This window comes from Sarcophilus harrisii, chromosome 2 (genome assembly GCF_902635505.1).
Source record: "Sarcophilus harrisii chromosome 2, mSarHar1.11, whole genome shotgun sequence".
In the NCBI taxonomy this organism is placed as follows: Eukaryota; Metazoa; Chordata; class Mammalia; order Dasyuromorphia; family Dasyuridae; genus Sarcophilus; species Sarcophilus harrisii.
In genome coordinates this window covers 144,187,750-144,200,136 of record NC_045427.1, presented here as the reverse complement: position 1 = coordinate 144,200,136, position 12,387 = coordinate 144,187,750, and the positions used below count along the sequence as shown (strand labels likewise).

The window sequence follows — 12,387 nt, the reverse complement described above, 5'->3', positions numbered from 1 at the left end:
AGATTTCAGGTAGAAAATTCAGAGATCGTATCATTTAGAATTTGAAGAGTGAAAATTCTATAAACTTTAATTTATACTATAAAGTCTAAATGATGCTGATATTCATCAATTCATCAAAAAAGATCTTCTGTCCTTAAATCTAGAGAAAGAAGTTGACTTGGATTTTGCTTTTCACTGACAGAAAAAGGCTTAAGAGCTTTTTAGACTTTGAAGCTAAGCTAAGCCTGATGACATTCAATGACATTTGTTCCAAATATATAGATAGACATAAATATTAAGTCCCCAAATTGTTCATCTTCCTCCTGTGTGGCAGCAGAACAAAGACCATATCACTGAAATGAAATTTAAAGATAATCTAATTATTAAATTATATTATTTATATTAAATTATATTTATTATTATATTTTGTATTTATTATTTTATTATATTAATTTATATTAAATTATATTATATATTAAATATAAAAAATAAGCTTATTAAAGCTTATTTTCATATGAAGAAACTGAGGCCTTGGAAAGGTTAAATGCAGCCAAAGTGGGATTTGAAGAAAGTTCTTGAGATTATAATTCCTGTGGTCTAAATTGTAAATACTAAGAGAAGATTCCAAGTTTGGGAGGAATCAAAAGTGGAAAATAATAGGAAAAGTTAGACCTAAAGAAAATAAAGTTAACCTATTCTATAGGTGCTAACACCAACATTTATTTATTTATCCTTTGTAATCCTGTTCAACTTCCCTGGAATTACAAATATCCCTGACTTGAAAAATACCCTCCAAAGTAAATAGTTTACTTTTGAATGTCTTAACATTAACATGGAGTCAGATGTAATAATTTAGTTTCTGTAGATATTTCTAAATTGATAATGATTTTTTGTTTTACATTTTTAGCTTGTTTCCTGGATTCAATGGCTACATTGGGACTGGCAGCCTATGGTTATGGAATCCGTTACGAATTTGGCATTTTTAATCAGAAAATTATCAATGGTTGGCAGGTATGTTGATAGTTGGGAAATAAATATTTCCCAACTTTATCTTTATCTGATTCCTTTTCTATTGAAGATCTTCTATATGAGAAAGAAATCAATATTTCCCAATCTGGCTTCTAACACCTTTTTCTTTGAATGATTACAGACCAGTTAACCAATTAAATTAACCAATAAACTAGGGTAAAGTAGAATTGGTATCAAATATCTGAATTACATTTTTTTGTTGCATTTGTTGCATGCCATTGTTACCATTAGAAACTGATCTTGGTCACTCTCTTAAACTTTTTTCATTGTTTATTCCCAGTTGTAATTAGAATCTGTGTTGAAGACTAGGTAGTTTGGTTAGGGATCACAAATGGATCATACTATATTGATGCCTAACTAGAAGTAATGGTGTGGAGCTATGAGAATATATTTTGAGTAGAATATTTTTGAGAGTAGTATTTAAGAGATTGAGAATTTAGAATATTTTGAGAAAAGTATTTAACAGTAATGCATACCAGCTAGGTCAGTAAGGTGAGAAAGAGATAAGTAAATTGAAGCAACTTTGCTGGGAAAATAGACTTAGATGCCTTTCATACCCATGTATAAAATTACAAGACAGCAAGGTGATATATCCTTTTCATATTAATAGGATTCTAATTATCACCATTGACTTTGTGTAGTTTTCCACTATCTTCGTGGGATTTTGTTGTTACCAATTCTGTACATGTTGAAACTCCCTGGTACTATAAGTTCCTGACCATTTTCTCTTCACAATCATCTCCAAGATTATAAAGAGAAACATGTGAGTTGGTCAGCTTCCATATGCATGAGTGTCATTGGGTATTCTTATTCTCTTACTTCAAAGTATAAACCTTTGTGTTGTATCTGAGTTTTTCTAATCTTGAATCCCCTTAATACTTTAACTGTATAGGAGAAACAGACTTCTCCTTTTTGGTCCTTATTCTGTAAATGATTTTTTCATTGTAGGTTTTCCCTCCACTGACAAATTGCAACCCCTCTATAACTTTACTGTACCTTTAAACAGTGAGATTCTTAAGAATATGGACTGTTTTTTACCTTTCTTTGTATTCCTTTGTATCCCTAGTTTAGCATATGGTAAGTAATTAATTAATCCTACTTGACCGACTCCAACTTCATAGAGGGAATTTAAGGGTAGCTATAACTAAAATATGCATCACCCCAGGACCATGTCTTATCAACTTCTTCTGAACTCAGCAGCAGGATTAACTGTTAAATTCCATCACTAGACTTGTACTCAAAAGCTTTTTAGTTTCTTAGCCCTGGTAAGTATAACCTTGACAACTTAGAGTGACCTTTATATCCAGAGGAGGTATTGAGTAGAATTTTAATTCCAATAAACATACAAATGATTATATAATTTTAACACTGTGTGTGTGTGTGTGTGTGTGTGTGTGTGTGTGTAAAAACGATTCACACAGAAGAAAATGTTGTAGCAAAACATTGTTTCAAACAAATTCAGAAAAGGAAGAATAGCAATCATGTCAGAAAAGAAAATAGCAAAAATAACTGTTAAGAGAGTCAACAGGAAAATGACATAATTAAGGGAACTTCAGTTAGTAAAATGATGTATCTACATTAAAATGTAGATAGTAGTAAAGTTGTAATAAAATGTAAATAGTAAAATGACTGATATTTAATATGTATATACCAAATAATATACCATCTCAGTACTTAAAGGACAAGTTAGTTAAATTATATAGAGAAATAAATAGCAAAAATCATTTCAGGCTATCAGTTTGCCTCTATCAAAATTAAGACAAAGCTAACCAAAAAGAAAAAAGTTAAGGGCCTAAGTAAAAATTTAGAAAAATCGAATATGGTAAATTTCTGGAGATAGCTGAATGAAAATAGAACTGAATAGACATAACGTGTGTGTGTGTGTGTGTGTGTATATATATATATATATATATATATATATATATATATATAAAATATGAAAAGGATATATCACCTTGCTGTCTTGTAATTTTATACATGGGTATGAAAGGCATCTAAGTCTATTTTTCCAGCAAAGTTGCTACAATTTACTTACCTCTTTCTCACCTTACTGACTTATATATGACACTTTTGCAAAAAAACTGATTGTATGCCAAGATATACGTTCATAAAAATACAGAAAAATAAGGGGTATTAAAGCTTTATTTACAATAATGAAAGAAATGATGGTCATTAAAGGGCTTTTGAAGAAAACAGTCAAACATAAATAACTCTTGTAGAATTAGTGGGTCAAAGAACAAATCATAGTAAGTGTATAAACCTAAGATGAAACCTCTATGAAGCTAATAAAACTTGATATAAGAATGTAAATTTTAAAAATAAAAACTTAAAATTAGATTAAAAAATAATAGATGTCATTAGAGAATCTGATGTTTTAAAAATAGCCAATATCAAAAAGGAAAAATTGCAACAAAGGAAGAAATTTCAGCTTGATACTTTTTTTTTTTTTTTTTGCTAATCCACATTAGAAATAGAAATTGAACAACTTAGAGGTTTAACTCCCAAATTAAAATTAAAAAATATATATATACACGTGTAAAATATTTATACACTAAATTATGGAATAAGAGCTATTTCTCAATTTTATCTTTTGTTTTGTTTTTTAATTTATATCTTTAAATTTTTTTTCCATTTCTCAATTTAAAAAAATGTCAAAAGGAATGAATAAGTATTTCTCAAAAGAACTTTTCATACTGTCAACATCCATATTAAAAAATGTTCTAAATCACCTATAAGAAAAATGCAAAATAAAACCACAAAATTGGACACATATCAGATGGTCAAAGGTAACTGAAAAGAATTATAATTGTGGGAGGAACTGTGAATCTGTCAGTTGATCTAACCATTTTAGAAAACAATTTAGAACTAGACCCAAAAGTCATTAAACTGAGCAAGCCTTTCTTTTTACCCAGTGATACCACTGCTAGATTTATACCCCAAAGAAATCAGAGAAAGAAAAGGACTCATATTTATAAAAATATTAGCAACACTTTTTCTTTTTTATTTTTAATAGTAAAGAAAACAAAATAGGTAGTCTTAATTGGGAAATGGATAAACAAATTGTGGTATGTGGCTGTTATGGAATATTATTTTGCTAAGAAAAGATGAAAGGAAGAGAGTTTTCTGGGAAGATAAGAGTAGGTCAGAAAATTCAAACTTCCCAGATCTCCCCCACAAACCGAGATAGAATAGCTCTTCAGGGGAGTGTAGAGAGGTAAAAAAGTAAGTAGGGGTTGGGGCAGAACAGAGAACATAATACCAGGATGAAGGTGTGGCTCCTGTGAAGTGTTAACACCTTCAGGTTGCAAGTGGCTAGCCCTCAGACTAGCTGGTCTGGGAAGTAGCCCCAGTCCCAGCTCTGGGAATTTTCACCTTCCAGGCATGGGGAAGATTGAGAGCAGTTCTGCTCATAAGGGATGCCAGGCCTAACTGTGAGTTGTAAGTGTAGGCTTTGTGAATGCAGAAGCAGCGAGCCAGGGAGGTGCTGTGGGCACTTAAAGGAGGGCAGAGCTCTTAGTTTCATTTCTACATGGGGGAGGATGAGGGGTGTAAAACTGAAGGAGTACCTGAGGCCAAAGGCACCATCTCCCACAAATCAAAATTTGAGGTGATAACACTGACAATCTCTTGTCAATAAACAAATAAGCAGGTGAAGGAAAAAGTGAGAAAGTTACTATGGGAAGAGAGAAGTCCACGTTTTGTCTTCAAAGGAGGATATAGAATTAGAAAAACAAAAAAATTAAGCTTCTCCTACCCCAGAGAGTAACATCCAACACCTGCCCCCAAAATTTACAGAACTCAAAAAAAGACTTCAAGAAACAAATGTAGAGGTTAAAGAAAAATAAAAAAGAATAATTCAGGAAAAACAAGACAATTATGAAAAGAAAGTCAATCAACTGGAAATGGAGAACCAGAATCTTAAGGAAGAAAACAACTCCTTGAAAATTAGAATTGGGCAAGGGGAAGCCAGAAAGTTATGAGACCAAGTAATAGTAAAACTATATAAAGAATGCAAAAATAGAATGGGAAGTATCTCATTTTAAAAAATAAAAAATCTTTAGATTCCTTGAGAATCCATAGAAGGTTAATTTTAAAACCAGTTGTTATACATTTTAGGCAAATTTCACCAACATATCTTGATTTGGGAAATATATATCAATGCCCCAGGGATGATACAAAACACACACTAAAGATTATTCTAGTTTTAGAGAAGGAAAATAGATTGCCGAGTATTTTTTGTTTTGTTTTAGGTTGAAGAAGCCGATGATTGGCTACGTTATGGCAACCCTTGGGAAAAGGCTCGTCCCGAATACATGCTTCCCGTGCATTTCTATGGTCGAGTGGAGCATACTGCAGATGGAGTGAAGTGGTTGGATACTCAGGTATTACAACCTCTAGGAGAAAAGTAGGGTCAGACAAAACAGAATGAAATAAATCAGATATAAAGATGTAGTTATATAGCTTTATTGTACCATTGTCCTATGTGCTTGATGAGGTCTGTTGCAGCCATGTAGGGTTTAGTTCAAAGAATCAAAGGATAGATAAGGCATTCTTCTTTTCCTGTAACTCTGGCATTTTCACTTAGAAGAAAATGGTTAGGAGAGAGAAAGCCAGTCCTTCAATATGCCAAGGAAGCTCCTCTTTATAGTTCATTAGGGGCTGCTAGCAATGAAGTAGCAGTTATATGTTATTATTTTCTTCATTGTTGAAGTTTGTAGATAAAATGGCATTTTTTGACAGAGATAGATTTATCTTAAATTGGAGTAGAAAGTGGGAAGAAAATAAATCGATGTAGATATCAGATTTCCAGTGGAACAGCCCCTAAGAAACTGCCCAGTTGGACCATGGAGTCATTTGTAATGAACTTTAAATTCCTCTCTTGTTCCGTACCTTCCGCTTTGTGACAGAGCATCCAGATATTTATTTCATTTCTTTGAGGAAAATTAGATCACGTCCACTGGGACCTCAGCATATAATATTTGTTGAGAGATTAATGTATAACATGGGGGTGCTGTGGTTGTTGAATTCTGATATATATCTACTTCATCTTAATTAAGGGGGAGGCATTGCTGTATGTAGTGAGTTCAATTTATAAAGCTGGAAGTGTCTTGGATTTCTGGTTTAAAAAAAAATGGGCTCTGGACTTGGCTCTGTTATTTGTTAATGATACGAAACTGGGCAGAGCTGCCATACCTCCCCAAGTCCCGATGGTACATAGACTTCTATCTCACAGGATTATGGTGAGATTATAAATCTATATTAATGTTAGTTTTATCATAAATGTCAACATACTTGACCTCTCAGTGATGCAATTTCTTCAACTATTAAGTAATATGTATTCATTTACTTCATTGGAAATTTTCAGAAATTTTGGCTAATCTTGCTGACAGACTTTTTAAAAATTAGTTTTATTCATATGTGAATATTTATTAAATGTATGTAAAATCTTTAAAATTTAAGATTTTTAAATATTAGTTTTATTTAAGTTATTTGTTTTCATATTACAGTTTTTTTTTATGGTTTTCTTGTCATTATCCATCTCCATTAAATAAAAGAAGCAATTCTCCAGAGTATCAAGATTATAAAAAGTCATTAATGAAGTGGGTTTTTTTAGTTGTCCTTGCTTCTTAAACTTGATAAAATGAAAGACAAGGAATGACTTCTGCTTTACAGATGGTGCTTGCAATGCCTTACGATACCCCAGTGCCAGGATACAAAAATAACACTGTTAACACAATGAGGTTGTGGTCTGCTAAGGCGCCCAATGATTTCAACCTTCAGGAATGTGAGTGTCATATTATTGTAATCATATTTCATCAATAATTAACTGTCTTTTCCTTTCTCCTCTTAACTTGACATAAGCAATAATTGGGCACCTTTTTGTAAAGCGGGGTTTTTTTATTTTGTTCCTAAAATTCCTTTATTGTTTTTTAAAATATACACAAATTGATAAGAAACAATTTTAACATCCATAAGCTATGTGCTCTGTGTACTTATCAAGGTACAATCTAGGGAGCTATTTATTTTGCATAGGTATTAGTCATTGGGTATTATGGAAGTGAATGTCAACAAGAGGTAGACAGTCATGTTCTGGTAAATTGGCGTTTACTCCCCCAATTCAAAAAACTGAGTTTTTTTGTTTTTCCCAACTAAAGTTTCACAAATAAGAAATTTAAATAAGTAAAAGAAATGACTAATTTATGTTCTTTGAATATAGGGTAGGAGAGTTGTTCATCTGAAAAAGATCTACAAATTTTGATGAACTGTGAGCTTAACATTAATGCAATCTAAGGCTACATTAAAACAAGATATAACTTGGCTTCTGCCCCAGTCAGAATATATCTATCATATTGGGTTCAATTTTAGGCATTGTAGTTTTTTTTTTTTTTTTTTAATTTAATAGCCTTTTATTTACAGGATATATACATGGGTAACTTTACAGCATTAACAATTGCCAAACCTCTTGTTCCAATTTTTCACCTCTTACCCCCCCACCCCCTCCCCTAAATGGCAGGATGACCAGTAGATGTTAAATATATTAAAATATAACTTAGATACATAATAAGTATACATGACCAAAACATTATTTTGCTGTACAAAAAGAATCAGACTCTGAATTATTGTACAATTAGCTTGTGAAGGAAATCAAAAATGCAGGTGTGCATAAATATAGGGATTGGGAATTCAATGTAATGGTTTTTAGTCATCCCCCAGAGTTCTTTTTCTGGGCATAGCTGGTTTCAGTTCATTACTGCTCCATTAGAAATGATTTGGTTGATCTCGTTGCTGAGGATGGCCTGATCCATCAGAACTGGTCATCATCTAGTATTGTTGTTGAAGTATATAATGATCTCCTGGTCCTGCTCATTTCACTCAGCATCAGTTCGTGTAAGTCTCTCCAGGCCTTTCTGAAATCATCCTGTTGGTCATTTCTTACAGAACAGTAATATTCCATAATTTTCATATACCACAATTTATTCAGCCATTCTCCAACTGATGGACATCCATTCAGTTTCCAGTTTCTAGCCACTACAAAAAGGGCTGCCACAAACATTCGTGCACATACAGGTCCCTTTCCCTTCTTTATAATCTCTTTGGGATATAATCCCAGTAGTAACACTGCTGGATCAAAGGGTATGCACAGTTTGATAACTTTTTGAGCATAGTTCCAAACTACTCTCCAAAATGGTTGGATTCGTTCACAACTCCACCAACAATGCATCAATGTCCCAGTTTTCCCGCATCCCCTCCAACAATCATCATTATTTTTTCCTGTCATCTTAGCCAATCTGACAGGTGTGTAGTGGTATCTTAGAGTTGTCTTAATTTGCATTTCTCTGATTAATAATGACTTGGAGCATCTTTTCATATGACTAGAAATAGTTTCAATTTCTTCATCTGAGAATTGTCTGTTCATATCCTTTGACCATTTTTCAATTGGAGAATGGCTTGATTTTTTATAAATTAGAGTTAATTCTCTATATATTTTGGAAATGAGGCCTTTATCAGAACCTTTGACTGTAAAAATATTTTCCCAGTTTATTGCTTCCCTTCTAATCTTGTCTGCATTAGATTTGTTTGTACAAAAACTTTTCAGTTTGGTATAATCAAAATTTTCTATTTTGTGGTCAGTAATGATCTCTAGTTCTGCTTTGGTCATAAAGACCTTCCCCTTCCACAGGTCTGAGATGTAAACTATCCTATGTTCCTCTAATTTATTAATGATTTCATTCTTTATTAGGCATTGTAGTTTTAACAACTACATTAGGTTTCTGAAGAACATCCAGAGAAGGGCAGCTATAATACTGAAGGGCTTTAAGCACATGGCAAAAGAAGAATCAGTACTGCAGATGAAAGAACTTGATGAGAAAGTAGACATGATAGCCTTCTTTCTGTGTTAAAGGGATTGTCACGTAGAAGGATTAGTTACTTATATTTGGACTTAGAGGACAGAACTAAACAAATCAATTTACCCTTTTATGTAAGGAATTACTTTCTAGCAGTTAGTTCTTGCCAAAAGTTGGCTGTCTTGGAGGATAGTGAGTTCTAATAAGTCTTCGATTAAAATCACTTACCTATATATTTTGTAGTGAGGATTCTTTTTTAGAATTCCTTTGATCTTTTCCAGCTCTGAAATTCTCTGCTTTTGTCATACTTTTTGCAGTTAACTTATTTAGACTATCATACTTTGAGGTAGAAAATTTGATTTTAAACCTGGTCCAACTTTAATGTATAGAGAGCAGGTCTTGGATCCAGGAATAGCTGCATTCAGATACTGCCTATGACACATACAGGCCTTGTGAACCGGAGGCAAGTCACTTAATCTTTTTAGGAAACTGTAAGTTGCAGAGAAGGTATTACCTGCAATTCATCTGCATTAGGAAAGGAAGTTCACAATACTAATGATATCACAGGTGTAATGCCTGTCCCTAGTTATAATTGGGTCATTCTAGATGCTCCCCATTTAACCCTTTATTATCACATTCTTCAGAATTGGGCCAGATTTTCATCATTTTATTCTCTTTATCCTTATCTATAAATGGAGTTTATTTTGAAGTCCAGAAGGTTCTTTGTACAGTCTATATAACTAGAAATGTTTCAAATTAGCCCTATTATGTTCTGTTTTAGAGAGAGAATTTATTTATACTTCAGAAATAATTTTTTTTTCCAAATTCAGCATAAACAGTCTCCACAAGAAGCAGTTGGATGGCACAGTGGATACAGCACTGGCCCCGAAGTCAGGAAGATCTGAGTTAAAATCTGGCCTCAGACACCTAACATTTACTGGCAGTGTGACCCTGGGCAAGTCACTTAACTTCAATTGCCTTGCAAAAATAAATAAAAATAATAATAATTAAAAATTCTTTTAAATAAAAAAATTCTCTCCAATTCATTTCATATTTTGGCCTGCTAGATTCACAGAACTAGACAAATTTTGGTCTTCACGATTAGCATAAGCTCATTATTAATTAATTGTCATCTCTTGTTTTCAAGAATTTTATACAAAAAGTTTACTATTTTAAAGATGGGCCTAAAATGAAGGTAAAAAATTAGTTTTGACTTATAATGACATACTATTCAGAAATGTTTCTTTGACTTGGACTGTTATAAGAACATAGAGGTTAGTAGATAATAATGTCCACATCTGATAAAGCTATATTTGTAATTTGAAAAAAATTCATATTCATGCTGAGATTTCTTTTCCTCTAGTTAATGTGGGAGACTATATTCAAGCTGTCCTGGATAGAAATCTGGCTGAAAACATTTCCCGGGTCTTGTATCCAAATGATAATGTGAGTAGTAATTTATTTTAGTCTTATTAGATTGAAAACATATTAGAGACATTACATATACGTTAATTATTAGCTTTATAGACCAACGTTGCACTGCAGGGAACAGAATTGAAATCAGGAAGGACTAGTTCAAATACACTGGGGTAAATACCGTGGGTAAGTCACTTTGGCACTCTAAGCCCTCGGGCAACACTCAATCTACAAACTATAGACAGATTATAATCTATGGCAGTGAAAGTGATGTGATAAAAAAACAAGACTTTGATGTATCAAGTTGGGAGCACTGCACATCTTTCAAGTGAATAAAAATTGAAATGCAAAGTTTTGAAATCTTCAGAGGTCAGTAGGCCTTGAATTTGCTGACCTTTGTGCTTTTCATTGGTGTCAGTGTCACATTAATACCAATTAGAGGTCCATTAGAGGAGTTTGTAAATTGTGAACAGTGTTGCTTTCCTATGCATTTTGAGTCTATTTGTGCTGTCAGTAAATATTTTTCCTCACATTCTAGCAGCCCTATTGTAATATTTTCATTTCTTTTTGAAGTGGCTCTGTTCCATCTTTTTTTGAGGCTTTTGAAGAGCATGAAACTAAATCCCCTTGGCTCTTAGCCTATATTCTGGGTCCTAGCATTGACGTGTCTATGATTTTTGGTCAAATTCCTAAAATATTTGGCCTTCACTTCTTTCATTTATTAAGTTCTCCCTGACTCCACTGATGTATGCAAGTTTCCTTGCCATGTAAGTTCTGCTTTTGCTAGGAAGAGAACAGTGTTTTGAAGCTTCATGTATCCCATAGGATCATCATCTTTTAAAACACTATTTTGAAGATTTAAGTATTAGTTTGATTGTTAATATAATATAATTATTTATAGTAGATGGCTCCATTTTTTTTTTGGAGTATTCATTGTGGCAATTGAGGTTTTTTTTTTTTTTAATAGTCATTATTCTTAAGATTAACTATTTGATGGTTTTATTTTTCTTTAGGTAGTAGATCTGTAAGAAAAACATAAGTACTTGATTTCTTGTAAAGGTTTTATGGTTGACCAGGGAATTTGGTAGGTTTGCTCTTAAATTCCAACCTTAATTTTCCATCCCAGATGGGAAAAAAAGGATAACAGTAACAGAAGAGTCCTGGAAACTTTTGGAATGGGGTAACTTAGAGGGTTTTCAGACCACCATAACGGTTAGAGAAGAGGTATAGAAATTCCTTTATCTGTGGAATTTTATCCTTAGGGTAACGTGCTATGGAGCAGTGATAATCTCTAAACTTTTTTGATTGTATGCCTTTATCTGTAAAAATTTTTGAATACATATGTACATAGATATGTATTTTGCTTACTTTAAAATTAGAATTATGTGCACATACCACTATATTAGTTATTATGTACATTATAAAACACAAATTGAAATTTAGAAAGGAGAGGTTAAAGATGAAATAGTATTTGATCCTAAGGTCCATAGGGAATTGCTGGAATGTATTGAATAGGAAGGTGCCATGGTCAGCCAACACTGCCTGTTAAGAAAAGTAGATTGACAGGTGTAGGATAGGAATGGGGGAGTGACCTAGAAATCAAGTAGGAAGCCTTTGCAGTATTTCAGGTGAGGGATAATGAGGGTCAGACCTAGGCTGGTGCTTTGGTGAGTAGAGAGAAGACAGATTCAAGAGGTGGCCATAGAAAGGACAAGATTTGGCAACAGAGTGGATGTTTGAGGTGAGTGAGAATGAGTTGTCCAGCGTAATATTGAGTTTGTGAATGGTGTAGGGCAAGATACTAAGAACAACAGCCAGCATTTATATAATATTTTGCAAAGTCCTTTACATGTGTTATCTCATTTGGTTCTCACAACAACTTTGTGAGATGGGTGCTGTTGTAAGGTGTAAAATTGCCATTTTATTGATGAGAAAACTGAGGCAGAGGGGGGGTTTACTGACTTGCTCAGGTCACCCAGCTAGCCTGGGTGCCTGATCTATCACTACCAGTCCATGCCCATTCATCCCGTAAGAGACTCCGACTCCATAGGATGAGAAAGCGGGAGGGGCCAAGGCTTTGCTGCCCTAGAGGGCTGACTTGCCTTCCAGATGGCAT

At 33.3% G+C, this 12,387-nt stretch overlaps 1 protein-coding gene across 1 annotated transcript in view; it reads left to right on the top strand.

Annotated features, from left to right (window-relative positions):
* Window positions 1-12,387, top strand: part of PYGB (glycogen phosphorylase B) — a 70,303-nt gene that overhangs the window by 25,290 nt on the left and 32,626 nt on the right. Inside the window, exons 4-7 of the mRNA XM_031951005.1 lie at window positions 887-990; window positions 5,259-5,390; window positions 6,682-6,793; window positions 10,219-10,301. Of these exons, the coding sequence (XP_031806865.1) occupies window positions 887-990; window positions 5,259-5,390; window positions 6,682-6,793; window positions 10,219-10,301 (431 nt within the window). The remainder of the gene's footprint in view (window positions 1-886; window positions 991-5,258; window positions 5,391-6,681; window positions 6,794-10,218; window positions 10,302-12,387) is intronic.